The sequence below is a fragment of the Chiloscyllium plagiosum genome, unplaced genomic scaffold (genome assembly GCF_037043375.1).
Source record: "Chiloscyllium plagiosum isolate Xiang-an unplaced genomic scaffold, Cpla_swu_hap1 HiC_scaffold_4, whole genome shotgun sequence".
NCBI lineage: Eukaryota > Metazoa > Chordata > Chondrichthyes > Orectolobiformes > Hemiscylliidae > Chiloscyllium > Chiloscyllium plagiosum.
Genome location: NW_028270142.1, coordinates 20377477 through 20394556, shown reverse-complemented (window position 1 = coordinate 20394556; position 17080 = coordinate 20377477). Strand labels below are relative to the sequence as shown.

Here is a 17080-nt window from a genome sequence, read left to right as displayed (position 1 = left end):
AATATTATTTCATGCGATGTGGGTGTCACAGCTAAGGCCATAATTTTCTGTCCATTCCTAACTGTCCTTGAATTCAGTGGCTTGCTAGGCCATTTCAGACAGCAGTTACAAGTCAACCACATTGCTGTGGGTCTGAAGGCACACAAAGGTAAGGTGCTAAAAGATGTTGGTGAAATAGATGGGCTTTTGCAACAAACAACAACAGTTTTATGGTCACTATACTGAGAACAGGTGTCCATTGCTGATTTATCCATTGAATTAAAATTCTACCACCTTGCTGTCTCACCAGAGGCTTACCTTTGGGTTTTGGAATACTAGTCTGGTGATGTGGTCGCTACACTCTCAACATCTCACTTCATTACTTAAGAAAGGAGGAAAAACTTAAACCAGGTTAACTACAGACTACTGAATATTGGTTGTGGAGAAGTATTTCAGACACTTTGAGGTGATCAAATATTCACTGAATAATTAAAATAACATCTGGATAAAGAAAATGTATAGTGGCAAAACAAAGTATCAAGTACAAAAACAATTGAAGTGTTAATAACCTACTGCTGTTAGCTAGAGAGAAATTTCAGAACAAACAACTGTACAGCGAGAGAGCATGCAGACTCACATTCCTTAGTATTCTTGTCAGTAAACAGCAGCTACTATAAGGCATCATTCAAGGCAGGTGTCATTTAGATAATTTTGAATCAAACTCTAGAGAGACGTTATCACATACCAATGGAGCAGGTGGGACTTGAACTCAGGCCTGCTGGCTCAAAGGTAGGGATGCTATCTGCACACCACAAGACACTACCAGGTGTCATAGATTAAGTGACAGCTAAGTTATGACATTTGGAACCTAGAAAGCTACTTTCACAGTACTAGCTACATGCACATCACTATCTACTGGCACATCACCTAAAGCTAATCATTTTCTCAATGAAATTCTCACAAGACAGATATGAAAGTTTTCAAATTAAGTGCACTAAACAGGTTTTAAAAAATGCAGCATACCGTCAGTACTACAATGAACTGGCATCCTTACATTTTGATAAGAGTGGTGTTTGAACCCATGGGGAATGCTGCTAGGTTAACCAGTTGGTACAGTAACAATGTAACCCTTATGTAGAATCCTGGCAAATTCACAGCACGATGCAAATCCATGCAATTTGTTCTTTTTTAAAATTTATTCCTGGGATGCAGCAATTTGTGGCTGAGACTGCATTTATCGCCCATTCCCAATTGCCCTAGCGCTGCCTTCTTGAACCACCGCAGTCTTTCTGGTATAGGTATCCTACAGTTATTGTCAAAGCCTACTTCACCTGATAAAGGAGCAGTGCTCCAAAAGCTTGTAATTTCAAATATACCTGTTGGACTATAATCTGGTGTCATGGGACTTCTGACTTTGTCCACCCCCAATCCAACACCAGCACCTCCACATCACAGTTATTTAGGAAGGAAGCTCAGGGCTTTGACCAAGTAACAGTGAAGCAATGTCAATAATGAGCAGCTTGGAGAGGGATTTGCAGGTTATGATGACAGGATTGAAAAATGCTTGTTGAAAAGCCTTTTGAATTACAGCAGTGCATCTTGCAGAAGGTGCATATTGCTGTCACTATGCATTGATGGTGAAGGGTGTAAATGTGGAATGCACTGGATAGGGCGTCAATCAAGCTGGCTGCCTTGTCCCGGATGGTGTCAAAGTTGAGTGTTGATGGGGCTGTACTCATCCAAGCAAGTGGAGAGATTCTATCACCCTCCTGATTTGTGCCTTTTGAATAAAGGATGCCATTAGGTAGTCAGGGAGTCAGTTGCTCACTACAGAATTCCTAGCTATTGATCTGCTTTTGTACCTATATATTTGTAATGCTATGAAGACTCTTTTCTTTTGAGAATTAATACTTAATAATTGTGGATAGTGATTCACTTGAGTTACTTTGATTGTTTAAGAAAATGCAATTACAAAAAGGACATTGGGACATTTAAATATAAATTTTTTGGAAGTCACATGGCTTAAGCTAATTGCTTGGACTTGCTCAAAATTGCACTCAGTTTATGGCTGTCAGGAGTTAGTCTTTGTGTTGATATTCTTTGGAGTTCAGGCGGACTACAGCCTGTAGAGAGAGAAAAGCTACTCAGAACATCCTCTTTGGAGTGAACACTTTAAGGGCTAAGTGTGATGGATATAATACCGACCCTCCTGTTGTCCTAGAAAGCCCTTAAAATATTTTTTCTTGGTGATTCCTGAAGGAATTGCATTTGTAAAAGTCCCAGTGAAAATTGCCCACGTTTCATGGCACCCTTCTGAATGTGCCAGGAAGCTGATTGACAATTATTTTGAACATTTCGTGTCCTTTAATCTACCCTTTTATTCCTTCAATAACTAACCATTATTCTGCTAAAATTGTTTTCTTAAAATTATTCTCTGCCAGGAAGGTTCTTCATTTTTTCTTAACTGGTTTGCACAATTTATACATGCCTGTGTGGTTATTTAGAAGAGTAAATATTTATACTTTTATATTTAAAACTATATTAATGAGCTTTACAATTTGGTTGAATACATACTATTTTCAGAATAAATTAATAATTTTGCCATTTTTTAAAGCAACCTGTTTTGTTTTCATAGAATCCCTATAGCATGAGAGGAGGCCATTTGGCCCGAGTCCATACAAGCTCTCTGACGAGCATCTGACCCAGACCCAGTTCTGCCAAATCCCATCACCACACATTTTCTATGGCTAATCTATCTAGTCTACACAATGGATACAATAGACAATTGCAGTACCATCAGTCCATATAACCTGCAGATCGTAGACTGTGGGAAGAAACCACAGCACCTGGAGGAAGCCCACACAGACAGGGGAAAATGTGCAGATGCCACACAGTCACCCAAGGCTGGAATTGTACCCACCTCCTGGGCACTGTGAGGCAGCAGTGCTAATTACTGAGCCTCTGTGCTGCCGTCATTTTATTCTAAACATAATATAAATGAAGCACACTTTGGCTACATCACTGATGGGCGAAAGAACTTAAACATATATTGTGACCAGTGCAGTAAATGCAATATGCATTTCTCCAATTTCAGTTGTAACAATCTGGCTGGTTCAGCTCAGTTTCAGGTTAATGAAAACCACAAGGATGTTGAAGGTGGGAAATTCAGGAATGGTAATGCCAGTGAAAGTTAAGGAATGATGGTTAGATTTTTCAGTTTTGAGATGGTCATTCACTCCACACAAGTGCGAGGCAATGTTAAGGAAAAGTTGAAAGATATAGCTGAAGAGATATATGTGGTTTGAGGTTCTCTCAATGAGTTTGTTGGGACCAGATATTTAAACTAGCTTCACTGGACATTCCACTGAGTGGAGTTCAAGAAAAGTATGTGTAATCTTTACAGAGTAAAAACTGAATAAACAACACAAAATCCATGACACAGTTAAAATAATCAAATCATTACAACTGATTTTTTCAAAATTCCCACATGAACTGATATCTAAGAATACCTGGGATTGCCTCGCAGTGCAGCATGATGAAGAGCATTGAAACCATTGTTGTTAGTAATTGTCACATCTGCACCAGATTCTAGCAGCACAGAAAGCATATCATCACGTTTTTTGCTTATTGCATCGTGAAGGGGTGTGTCACCTTCAGAGTCCTGCAGAGATACACAACATAAATTTAAAATAAGTTTAAAAGCAATAAGTTTCCCTCCCTCTAAGATCATTCAAAGAAGATCATGTCAAAATAAACTAATAATCTCGACATTTTATAAGCAGATGAAGATAGAACAAAAATACAACTTACAAAAACTACCTAAATGCAACTTAACATAAAATTGGAATCATATTTATTAATTTGGATGGCTCTAGCATTTTGGAGAATGCACCGAACACAAATTCTCTATGACTGCTCATGCTAAATTATATTATTCTTAACTGAATAACAGAATTCAGAATGAGCAAATCATAAATCAATTCTTTCCAAACATTATGAGTGTCATTCAGTTCTCAAAGACAGATTCATTAATCACAAATATTTCTTTTTCATAAAGGAAAGCTTTAAAAACTGGCTGACATTTTCTAACATAATGTAATTTATGTGGAGATCACCACAGTGAAAAATGGAGTAAAGGTTTAGGGGGAAAAAAATAGCCTCAATTATGGTTGGTATAGTCATGACTTAAAAATTATGGAAATACACCTGCAATTATTCCAGCATAAATTAGGATTAATCAAAGTGTCTGTATGAGGTTTAAAAAATGTTTGTATGCTATTGCCTTTATTCTTACTTGTATTTCTCTCTTCAAACAGGCATTATCTCTGCCTTGCACCATTAAACCTTGCTTTTGGTTGTTTTTTAAATCAGTTGCAGTTAAGTGTAAAATATTCAGCAATATTCAAAACTGCCTGAAATGAATTTCATTTACAGTTTTATTTTGTAAAACTATGAATATTTAGAATGATTAAAGACTGAATTTGGTAGAAAAAATCATAAATGCTAAGTGTAAGCCAAAGTGGAAAATTAGTAAACTTCAATATTTAAAGTTTTAACTTTAACATTGTGATCATATATTCTATTCCTTACCTGGAGACTGGGATGGCATCCAAGGTCAAGCAAAGTTTTAACAACTTGCAAATGACCTTTATTTACAGCAATGTGCAATGGAGTCTGCCTTCGCTTATTCCGAGCATTTAGATCAGCTCCTCCTCGATGTAAAACATCAATTACAGCACCTTCATCCCCAAACGAAGCATGGTGAACGGCTCGGTCTCCATCTTTATCCTTTGAAGAAAGACACCCAAGCATATAAGAAGGGCAAAGAAGCCATGCCCTAGAGTGCAAAATATACTCTAGCTTCTGGGACTTCACCTGTTTCAATCAGTGGTCATTTATCCTAAATTGCTTCAATCCCATCAGAGACATTTTAGTGCTTGAAACAGCAGCCAACTTGATATTTCTAACATAATCAAAAAGAAAATTGACTCAAAATTTCCCAAAACAAACACAAGTCCTGCTCTTGCTTATGTTCTTAAAGTGAATACAAGTTATGTAAAACACTAAAGCTGATTCCCAGGCGTGAAGGGGACTGAATGCAAAAACATTTGAAAATTTGTAGACAAAGAAAAAAGGTCCGAAAGTTTTTTTTGGACAAGCAATCAAGTAATTAAAGCACTTGTTATGATGTTGTGAAATGCAAATACTTCTCGGCCTTTTCAAATGGGTGAAACTATTAGACTTCAAACAGCCAGAAACATTAGTATTCATTCATTTACCTTCATTATCTTCAAGATTGTGGACCAACATGTCCAGTTACCAGAGTGATCTTAAGCATGACAGTGCAGTTAAAATAAACAATGATGGACATGCAGTCATTCCTCTGTACCCATGAGGGTCCCGTTCCTGAGAACCCCGCAAATCATGAAATTTACGAGTGTGGAGTTTTTAAAGAGAGGTTATAAATCGCAAATATGCAGGTTTTGCCTGTGGGTGTTGACTTTTATTGTTACTTATTTTGGCGCAGATAGACAAATTTGCAATTGGCGATCTGATGGATAGAGAACTTACTGTACTAATAACAAAACACATTGCTTCAGGATTATGTACGTTTTTGCTTTGAGAATTTTTACCCAATGTGACAGAATTTTAAGTCACTACCACTTTGTTAGGACCAATTAGGTACAGACAACAAAGAGTGGCCTTGCCAATGATGGCTACATCGCATGACTGAACAGAAACAGCTACTGAAAATTTCCAGGCACCAGCATCAAAATATTTAGTACATGACTGAAGTTTGCACATTAAAGATCAACAGAAAATAATACATTATACAAATATGAAAATCTGTGGATTTAAACTACCACACAAAAATATTTTGTATACTCAGCGAGGATTCAGCTAAACTCTCCACATTCTACCATGATAGATTTTGAGTGAAGTCTCTCACCTGCTCAGTTACTTGGCAATCAGCTCCTCTTTCCCACCACCTTACCCCCACCTCTCTCTCTCTCTCTCTCTCTCTCTCTCACACACACACACACTTCCTCCACAACCACTACACCATCTCTCCACAGAAAACTTTTCATTCATTGACCCAGCACCTCCATTCTCAATGCTACTAAATCGCTCCACGATGCCTTGAGGTTGGGCAGCTGAAGTGGAAAACTAGTGATATTGATGATGGATAAATGGAAACATTTTATAGGTGAGAGATTAATTCATTTATGGATGTGGCAGAAAAGCAGATGTCTGGCTCCATGCCACATGGCCAGCCTTTGCCCACTACTCTTTTTGATGACAGGAATCCAGAGCACTGAAATCTGTATTTCAAACAACACCGAGGCTGTTTATTACAGAAATTAGCTCAACAACAATTAATTCAAAATAGACGCTATATGACAGCACATTATTCCTGCTTCATCTAAGTCCACCTGCCAATTTCAATGTGGGAACTGTTGCAAACATTATATGATAACAGCATACAACAAAATGTAGGCAAAAGAGAGTACTATAGATGCTGGAGATCAGAGTCAAGATGTGTGTGGTGAGCAGTTCAGGCAGCATCTGAGGAGCAAAAAAAATCGACGTTGTCCTTATTCCTGATGAAGGACTTTTGCCCGAAACGTCGATTTTCTTGCTCCTCGGATGCTGCCTGACCTGCTGTGCTTTTCCAGCACCACTCTAGACTCCTGGAACAAAATGTGTCCAAGGATTCATCATAACTGCAAATAACTGGATTGTAGTGGTAAAAGTTGCTTTTAGAAAATAAATATCATTTTCCAAAAAGTTCTCAAAGATCAACTAGCATATCTTTTGAAATCTGGTAGTCTATACTTCTCTTGTACCACTCTTTCCCAGATCCCAATTTGAAATGAGCAATTTCCCTGCCTTCTTTTCTTCCCTTTAGCACGTTGTTCCTTTACAAATAATAATCAAATTCACCTATGAATGCTGCAATTGAAACTGCCTCCTCCACACATTATGTAGTATGTGATTCTGACCTAAAGACAAAAATCACACAACACCAGGTTATAGTCCAACAGGTTTGATTGGAAGCACTAGCTTTCGGAGCGTTGCTCCTTCATTAGGTGATAGTGGAGTGTTAGAATTGAGCCCTCCACTATCACCTGGTGAAGGAGCAACGCTCTGAAAGCTAGTGTGCTTCTAATTAAACCTGTTGGACTATAACCTGGTGTTGTGTGATTTTTAACTTTCTTCTTTTGTCAATTATTTTAAATCTACCTTCTCTCATCTTGTTCCTTTCACTAATGGAATGCTTCTCCCTTTTCACTGGTCTAGACCCCTCGTTGTTTGAATACTTTTGCCAAAATCTCTTCTCAGCCTTCTTTTCTCCAAGAAAAACAGTCCTAACATAATTAATAATCTTATAACTGTAGTTCTTCATCACTGGAATCATTCTCATGAATGTTTTGTACATTGTCTCCAATTCCTTCACGAGAGGGTTTAGATATAAATGCAACACTCCTGCTGAGACCAAACTTGCAAAATGTCCATATTACAGAGAAGGAAGTGCTGGATGTCTTGAAATGGGTAAAGGTAGATAAACGTTTCGTCCCCTGGCTAGACGACATCATCAGTGCTTGGGAGCCTCCTGCAAAGCGCTTCTTTGATGTTTCCTCCGCTGTTTATAGTGGTCTGCCCCTGCCGCTTCCGGTTGTCCACTATAAACACCGGAGGAAACATCAAAGAAGCGCTTCGCAGGAGGCTCCCAAGCATGATGAAGTCGCCTAGCCAGGGGACGAAACGTTTGCAACAAAAACTTCCAGCTCGGCGAACAGAATCACAACAACGAGCACCCGAGCTACAAATCTTCGCACAAACTTTGAAAAGGTAGACAAATCCCAATAACCTGATCAGGTGCACCCGAGAACTCTGTGGGAAGCTAGAGAAGTGATTGCTGGGCTTCTTGCTGAGATATTTGTATCATCGGTAGTCACAGGTGAGGTGCCGGAAGATTGGAGGTTGGCTAACGTGGTGCTACTGTTTAAGAAGGGTGGTAAGGACAAGCCAGGGAACTATAGACCAGTGAACCTGACATCGGTGGTGGGCAAGTTGTTGGAGGGAATCCTGAGAAACAGGATGTACATGTATTTGGAAAGGCAAGGACTGATTAGGGATAGCCAACATGGCTTTGTGCGTGGGAAATCATGTCTCACAAACTTGATTGAGTTTTTTGAGGAAGTAACAAAGAGGATTGATGAGGGCAGAGCAGTAGATGTGATCTATATGGACTTCAGTAAGGCATTTGACAAGGTTCCCCATGGGAGACTGATTAGCAAGGTTAGATCTCATGGAATATAGGGAGAACTAGCCATTTGGATACAGAACTGCCTCAAAGAGAGAAAACAGAGGTTGGTGGTGGAGTGTTGTTTTTCAGACTGGAGGCCTGTGACCAGTGGAGTGCCACAAGGATCGGTGCTGGGTCCTCTACGTTCTGCCATTTACATAAATGATTTGGATGCGAGCATAAGAAGTACAGTTAGTAAGTTTGCAGATGACACCAAAATTGAAGGTGTAGTGGACAGGAAAGAGGGTTACCTCAGATTACAACAGGATCTTGACCAGATGGGCCAATGGGCTGAGAAGTGGCAGATGGAGTTTAATTCAGATAAATGCAAGGTGCTGCATTTTGGGAAAGTAAATCTTAGCAGGACTTATACACTTAATGGTAAGGTACTAGGGAGTGTTGCTGAACAAAGAGACCTTAGAGTGCAGGTTCATAGCTCCTTGAAAGTGGAGTCGCAGGTAGATAGGATAGTGAAGGCAGCGTATGGTATGCTTTCCTTTATTGGTCAGAATATTGAGTACAGTAGTTGGGAGGTCATGTTGCGGCTGTACAAGACATTGGTTAGGCCACTGTTGGACACTGTTGTACGTGCAATTCTGGTCTCCTTCCTATCGGAAAGATGTTGTGAAACTTGAAAGGGTTCAGAAAAGATTTACAAGGATGTTGCCAGGGTTGGAGGATTTGACCTATAGGGAGAGGCTGAACAGGCTGGGGCTGTTTTCCCTGGAGCATTGGAGGCTGAGGGGTGACCTTATAGAGGTTTACAAAATTATGAGGGGCATGGATAGGGTAAATAGGCAAAGTCTTTTCCCTGGGGTCGGAGAGTCCAGAACTAGAGGTCATAGGTTTAGGGTGAGAGGGGAAAGATATAAAAGAGACCTACGGGGCAACCTTTTCACACATAGGGTGGTACGTGAATGGAATGAGCTGCGAGCGGAAGTGGTGGAGGCTGGTACAATTGCAACATTTAAAAGGCATTTGGATGGGTATATGAATAGGAAGGGTTTGGAGGGATATGAGCCAGGTGCTGGCAGGTGGGACTAGATTGGGTTTGGATATCTGGTTCGTATAGAAGGGTTGGACCGAAGGGTCTGTTTCTATAATGTACATCTCTATGACTCTATGGCTCTAAATTAAAATGAAAAGTTAGCTAAATTTGTTGGAGGGAATCCTGAGAAACAGGATGTACATGTATTTGGAAAGGCAAGGACTGATTAGGGATAGCCAACATGGCTTTGTGTGTGGGAAATCATGTCTCACAAACTTGATTGAGTTTTTTGAGGAAGTAACAAAGAGGATTGATGAGGGCAGAGCAGTAGATGTGATCTATATGGACTTCAGTAAGGCATTTGACAAGGTTCCCCATGGAAGACAGTGTCCAGGATTCTATGTCCAGGCTTTTCCGCTTTTTCTTTTTTTCCCCTTCATCTTTTCTCAGTTTTGTTTAGGATTCACTCAAATTTATCTGATAAAGAGTTATCAGCAGGAAGGTGGCTTCCATGGGTTCTAGAACGGCTGTAGCTCAAAGGCAGTGTGGTTACAGAGTCGACCTGCCTGTGAAGCCTGAAGCAGGACTCTCATGTCCGCCTGTCAGTGGCTCAGGGACGCTGGCGACAGCACCACATGGGCTGGTATAGCCCAGTGCTGGGAATCAGCCGGAGGTACAGCCCGGAGCGGGAACTCTGTGGAGGCACATCATGAGTCGGTGTAGCTCAGAGTAAGGTTTCTGGTGGCAGCATGGCATAATCCAGTGTAGCTCAGAGCAGAGTCTCTGGCAAAGGCATGGTGTTGCCCAGTGCAGCCCAGAGCGGGCACATTGGCGGAGGCAGGGTGTGGGCTGGTGTAGCGCGGAGCGGGCACTCTAGCGATAGTACGGCATGGGCTAATGTAGCTTGGAGCAGGGACTTTGGCATCAGCATGACGGGGCCAGTATAGCCCGGAGCAGGCACCTGTGGTAGCACGGCGTGAGCTGGTGTAGCTCAGAGCGGTGACTCTGACAGAGGCATGGCGTGGGCCAGTGGAGCTCAGAATGGGGATTCTGGCAGAGACGAGACATGGGTCAGTGTAACCCGGAGAAGAGTCTCTGGTGGAGATATATGACGTGGGCCAGTGTAGCCCGGAGCAGGGACTCTGGCGGCAGCATGGTGCGAGTCGGTGTAGGCCGGAGCAGGGACTCTGGCAGAGACATGACGTGGGCAAGTGGAGCTCGGAGCAGGGACTCTAGCGGAGACATGCCGTGGGCCGGTGTAGCTGGGAGCGGGGATTCTGGCGGCAACACGGTGTGAGCCGGTGTAACTCGGAGCGGGGATTCTGGCGACACATGGCATGGGCGAGTGAAGCCCAGAGAGACACTGTAGCAGTGTAGGAGGAAATGTTGGACTCTACCTAAGCTATCTTTCTTTATCTTAAATTAATAAGTGCTGGCAGGTGGGACCAGATTGGGTCGAGATATCTGGTTGGCATGGACGGGTTGGAGCGAATAGTCTGTTTCCGTGCTGTACATCTCTATGACCCTGTGATTCTATAATGTGAATGGAGCCATACATGGTGACGGTACACACTCTTCACTGTATTTTTTATTGAATACATGTGACAATAAATGATTCAAGTCAATTCAATACAATAAAGTTTTGCCCTACAGCACAGATGCCCTCAGAACATGACAGAATTTCATTTTTCAATCAACAGATTTGTAGTTTGAAGGATACTAGGGACAGCCAATGGTTAATAATCCACTGTTTAATGATACTGACCTTGTGCAGGATGCAAAATGTCAAAATGACTTCAGCATAACCACATGTGCAATCAATCAGTAGCTAATAATGTGTTTGACCACTATTCCTCTGACTTTTGCTCAGCTGCATCAGAGAATGTAGGGTCACGGCAGAACTGCATAGAAATCCAAATCACGATTTGTTGAGTATTTTTAAACCATACATTTCTTAATGTTCTTTACGTGTCCTTTCCTTGATTCAACAATGTATTTTCTTCAACATTTGCAGAGAGATTTATAAATCATGAATGATTTATAAATTCTAAAAGTACTTTGTATTCTTGCACCTTCAACAATTCCTCATTTAAGAGGAATTGAGGAACAAAGATATAAGCAGATCATGGAAAGCTATAAAAACAAGTGGTGCGGTGGGTGATTTTACCTTTCCCAGTGCTGACTGGGACTCCCTAGTTGCAGGGACTCAATGGAAGAGAATTTGTTTAGTACATCCAGGGGGGTCTCGAAATATTATGTAGATTGTCCAACTCGGGAAGGGACAGAACCTGAACTTATATTGGGGAATGCGATTGGCCAGGTTATCAAAGTTTTAGTGAGGATACATTTTGGGAATCATGATTATAATTATGTAAGTTTTAAGATTGTTATGGGTAACGATAAGACTAGTCCTTGGGTGAAAGCGCTATATTGGGGTAACCCTAATTACAGTAGTATTAGTCAGGTACTGGTAAAATTAAATTGAGGGTGGCTTTTTGATGGTAAATCCACATCTGAAATGTGGGAACTTTTTTAAAAGCCGGTTTAGGACCAGCACATTCCTATGAGGATGAAGAATAAGGATAGAAAAATTCGGGAATCCTAAGTGACAAAAGACATTAAAAATTTAGTCAAAAAGAGAAAGGAAGCATACATAAGGTTTAGGAAAAATCAGACAGAACCCTTGAGGAATTTAAAGGGAGCAGAAAAGAACTGAAAACATGGAATCAGGAAGGCTAAATATTCTTGGCAAGTAGGATTAAAGAGAATCCCAAAGCATTTTATACATATATTAGGAACAAAAGGGTAGCTAAGGAAAAGGAAGGTCCATCAAGCACAAAGGAGGGAGTTTATATGTGGAGCTAGAGTAAGTGGGTGAAGTCTTTAAATGAGTACTCCGCATCAATATTCACCAAGAAGAACATGATCGATGATGGCAAGAGTAGGGAGGGACATGTTGATATTTTAGGGCATGTGGATATTGAGAAGAATGTTAGGTGTCTTGATCGAGGTATTTAAGTCTTCAGAGTCTGGTGGGATCTGTCCCAGGATACAAAGGAGCAAAGGGAAGAGATTGCTGGGGCCTACCTGTATCCTCTTCAGCCAAAGGCAAGGTCCCAGAAGACTGGAGAAAAGCCAATGTTATTCCTTTATTAAAGAATGGCAACAGGGATAATCCAGGAAATAATAAGCTGCTGAACCTTCCATCAGTGTTATGGAAATTGTTTGACAAGATTTTTAAGGACAGAGCTAACACGCATTTGGAAAAGAATGGACTTATCAGGGATAGTCAGCATGGCTTAGTTTGTCTTTCAAATTTGATTTGAGTTTTTTGAGGAAGTGATGATGATGACAACTGATGAGGATAGGGCAGTGGATGTTGCCAACATGAACTTCACTACAGCCATTTCACAAGGTCTCTCATGGTAGGCCAGTCCACTGTGGGATCCCACATAGTGCGTTTTCACAAAGCTGTTGTGTAAAAATGGTAAAGTTGTAAAATCGGGAAAGTATGGCATCATCCCTTTAAGATACAGCGATTACAAAGCTTTGAGTTTTAAAAATGAATGCCTGTAGGTAAGGAGCTGCAGGTGCTTGAATTGACACAATGTATCAAAAAGCTGTTCAGTTGGCAGGACCAAGCAGCATTTTTACCCAGGCAACAGTTTAAATTCAGCCAATTAATTTAAAAAGGCACTTGGAAACTAAGGACTAATTAAATTCAAATCTGATGGTGTTGACAAACTGAAACCAATCACACTATCAGAATTTGACATGGATAGGGGTATATAACACAGGGGCAATTAGACAGAGAGGGAGAGCCAACTGCCATCTGAAAGGTGTGAGCAAAGTGCCATCTGAGAAAGAAATACCAGGCGCGCTCAAGAAATCTCCACGTTCTCTTAAAGAAAAGCACCATCTATCCATCAACGGTACCACGGCACATTAATCTCTTATTCAAGACACCTGAATTGGGCAGATTGAGAAGGCATTTCGAACAGAGGAAGACAACAGGGGAGACAGAGGAGAAAGGCTGGAGAGGACAGACAAACAAACATTCTGGAAGACAAATCCAGTGTGAACTTTGAGAGATTAAGTTTTAATTCATTATTCTTATGAACTGGATTTATATAAGTGGACCTGTTTTACTAAAATAGCATGCCTATTAGAATTTAATTCAGGAAGGGAATAAGCAGTGGTTAGAAGAGATTTATTCTATTTGTTAGCAATTCTGTTATTTTATTCACTGTTGGAGTTAGATAAATTGTTACTTGTCAATTACAGAGTGGGTGAAAGGATTCTAGTTAATTTAACCACTCCTTTATAACAGATTGGAGGCTAAGAGATAGGTTATACCACTTGTCAGACTTGTTTTATCACAGAGAGGTGATCTTTTCTGGGTGGTTCCATTTTAATTATCAGAGGCATGTTGACCTCCGCTTTGTATCAGAGTTGGCAAGTCAGATACAGAATTGGCTTGGTCATAGAAGATGTGCGTGCGTGCATGTGTGCGTGGGTGGGTGGCTGTTGGGGGGTTGGGCTGTTGTGGAGGGGTGCTTTGCTGACTGGAGGTCTACCACCAAGTCTACTGTTCCACAAGGATCAGCACTGGGACCGCTGTTGTTTGGACATTTGTAAATAATTTAGATTAAAACGTAGGTGGTCTGTTTCGTAAATTTGCAGATGACAAAAATTGGAGGAGTTGTGGATGGTGAGGAAAGTTTTCAAAGGATACAGCATGATATAGGTCAGATGGAAAACTGGATGGAGAAACGGCAAATGGAGTTTAATCCAGAAACGTGTGAGATGATGCATTTTGGGGGGGTCAAATGCAAGAGGAAAATATACAGTAAATGGCAAGACCCTTCTGAGTACTGATATACAGGGCTACTTGGAGTGCAAGTCCACAGATCCTGAAAGTGGTAACACAAATGGATAAGGCAGTAAAGTAGTCAGATGGCATGCTTGCCTTTATGCAGGTCATTGAGTAAAAAAGCTAGCAAGATACGTTGCAGCTGCACAAGACTTCAGTGAGGCCTCATTTGAAGTACTGTGTGTAGTTCTGATTGCCACACTACAGGAGGGACATCATAGGTCATACTTAGGTCCAATTAGTCCACACCGACTATATTCTCAAATCAAACTAGTCCCACTTTCCTGTATTTGGCCCATATTCCTCCAAACCTCTCCTATTCATACATGTATCTTTTTAAATGTTGCAACTGCGTCTGCATCCACCATCTCCTCTGACAGTTCATCCCACATCCCAACCATTGTGTAAAAACGTTGCCCATGTCATTTTAAAATCTTTCTCCTTTCACTTTAAAAATATGTCACCCCAGGCTTGAACTCCCAACCCAACTGAAAACAACCCTTACTACTCACCTTACCCATGCCCCTATTCATTTTATGAACCTCTACGAGATGACCCCTCAACCTTCTACACTCCAATGAAAAAGATGCCAGCCTATCTTTACAACTCAAATCTTCCATTCCTGGCCACATTTTGGTAACTCCTTTCTGAACACTCTAATTTAACAATGTCCTTCCTATAACAGGGTGACCAGAACTATATACAGTACATCAGAAGTGGCCTCACCAACGTGCTGCACAACCTCAACATGACATCCCAACTCTGATGCTCAAAGATCTGAGAAATGAAGTCAAGCATGCTGTCTATATGTGATGCAAATTTCAAAGAATTATGAACCTGAACCCCTAGGTGACTCTGTTTTACAACACTACTCAGGGTGCTACCATTAACTGTATCAGTACTGCCCTTGTTTGTTTTATCAAAGTGCAACAACTCTTATTTATCCAAATTAAACTCCATCTGCCACTCTTCAGCCAACTGGCACAATTGATCAAGATCTCTTTGTAATCTAATGAAACCTTCTTCACTGTCCACGAGATCATCAATTTTGGTGTCACCTGCGAATTTACTAACCATACCTCCTAAATTCCCTTCCAAATTGTTTATATAAATGACAAACAAAAGTGGAGCCAATCCTGATCCCTGTGGAACGCCAATGGTCACAGGCTTGTTGTCCAAAAAAAAACTACCCTCTATCTCTGACCGTTAAGCCAATTTTGCATCCATTTGGCAAGCTCTCCCTGAATCCCAATTGATCGAACTTTACTAATTAGTCTACCATGCAGAACCTTGTCAAAGACCAAGTAAACAACATCTATCACTCTGCCTTCAATTCTTTTGGTTACTTTCTCAAAAAACTCAATCAAGTTTGAGAGACACAATTTTCCATGCGTAAAGCCATGCTGATTATCTCTAATGATTCCTTGCCTCTCCAAATGAAGGTAAATCCTATATTTCAGAATCACCTCCAACAACTTATCCACCAGCGATGTCAGACTCATAGGTTTATAGACTTAATGAGTTATACAGCATGGAAACAGACCCTTCGGTCCAACTCGTCCTTGCCGAGCACTTATCCTAAATTAATCTAGTGCCAATTGCCAGCATTTGGCCTACATCCCTCTTAACCCTTCCTATTTAGATATCCATCCAGATGCCTTTTAAACATTGTAATTGTACTTGTATCTACCACTTCCTCTGGCAGCTCATTCCATACATGCATCACCTCTGCATGAAAACGTTGTCCTTAAAGTCCCTTTTAAACCTTTCCCCTCTTAACTTAAACATATGCCCTCTAGTTCTGGACTCCCCTATCCTGGAAAAAAGACCCTGGCTCTTCACCTTATGCCCCTCATGACTTTATAAACTTCTTTTGAGATCACCCCTCAGCCTCCAACGGCTCTAGGGAAAATAGCCCTAGTCTATTCAGCCTCTCCCTGTAGTCAGACCCTCCAACCCTGGCAACATCCTTGTGCATCTTTCTGAACTCTTTCAAGTTTTACAACATCCTTCCTATAGCAGGAAGACCACATTTGAACGCAGTATTTCAAAACTGGTCTAACCAATGTCCGATACAGCCATAACATGACCTCCAACTCTTATACACAACGCATTGACCAATAAAGGCAAGTGTACCAAATGCCTCCTGCATTATTATGTCTACCTGCAGTTCCTAGGCTTTTCCTTAAATGCACAGCATTAACCAGCCTCTAATTCTCTAGCACCTCACCTGTGGTTATCGATGATACAAATATCTCTGTGCAGGCAATTTCTTCCCTAACTTCCCACAATGTCCTGAGTACACTTGATCAGTTCCTGAAAATATATCTACCGTTATGCCTTCTATGACCTCCAGCACTTGCTGTTCTTTAATAAAACATTAATCTTTATTTCACCTCCATTTCTTTCTCCGCAGTAAACACTGACACAAAATATTCAAATAATGTCTCTCTCATCTCTTGAGGTCAACACATAGATGACCTTATTAATCTTTAAGGAGCCCCGTTCTCTCCCCAGTTGCTCTTTTGCTCTAAATATACTTACAGAATTGGTTTGTATTATCCTTAGCCTTGGCAGATAAAGTTATCTCATGTCCCCTTTTTGCCCTCCTGGTTTCCCTGTTGAGAATGCCCCTCCACCTTTTAAACTCTTCAAGATTCATTTGATGCCATTTACTTAAATCAAACATATGACTCTTTCTTATTCTTGACCAGAACCTCAAATGTCTCTATTCAAATAACATAACAGTGCAGTACAGGCCCTTTCACCCTCAATGTTGCACCGACCTGTGAAACCAATCTGAAGCCTATCTAACCTACACTATTCCATTCTCATCCAAATGCTTATCCAATGACCATTTAAATGCCCATAACGTTGGCAGGTCTACAACTATTGCAGGCAATGTGTTCCACGCCCCTACTACTCTGAG

The 17080-nt window shown here is 40.9% G+C and overlaps 1 protein-coding gene and 1 long non-coding RNA gene across 4 annotated transcripts in view; one reads left to right on the top strand and one right to left on the bottom strand.

Annotated features, from left to right (window-relative positions):
* mib1 (MIB E3 ubiquitin protein ligase 1) overlaps positions 1-17080 on the bottom strand; it is a 145214-nt gene that overhangs the window by 60142 nt on the left and 67992 nt on the right. For all 3 annotated transcript variants that reach the window (XR_006311503.2, XM_043689030.2, XM_043689031.2), the window contains exons 11-12: positions 4570-4767; positions 3489-3640 (exon numbers count right to left, since the gene is read on the bottom strand). Coding sequence is in view for 2 of the 3 variants with exons in the window: in XM_043689030.2 (XP_043544965.1) it covers positions 3489-3640; positions 4570-4767 (350 nt within the window). In the remaining variant the exon portion in view is untranslated. The remainder of the gene's footprint in view (positions 1-3488; positions 3641-4569; positions 4768-17080) is intronic.
* LOC122549358 (uncharacterized) overlaps positions 1-17080 on the top strand; it is a 39917-nt gene that overhangs the window by 12939 nt on the left and 9898 nt on the right. The window lies entirely within an intron of this gene.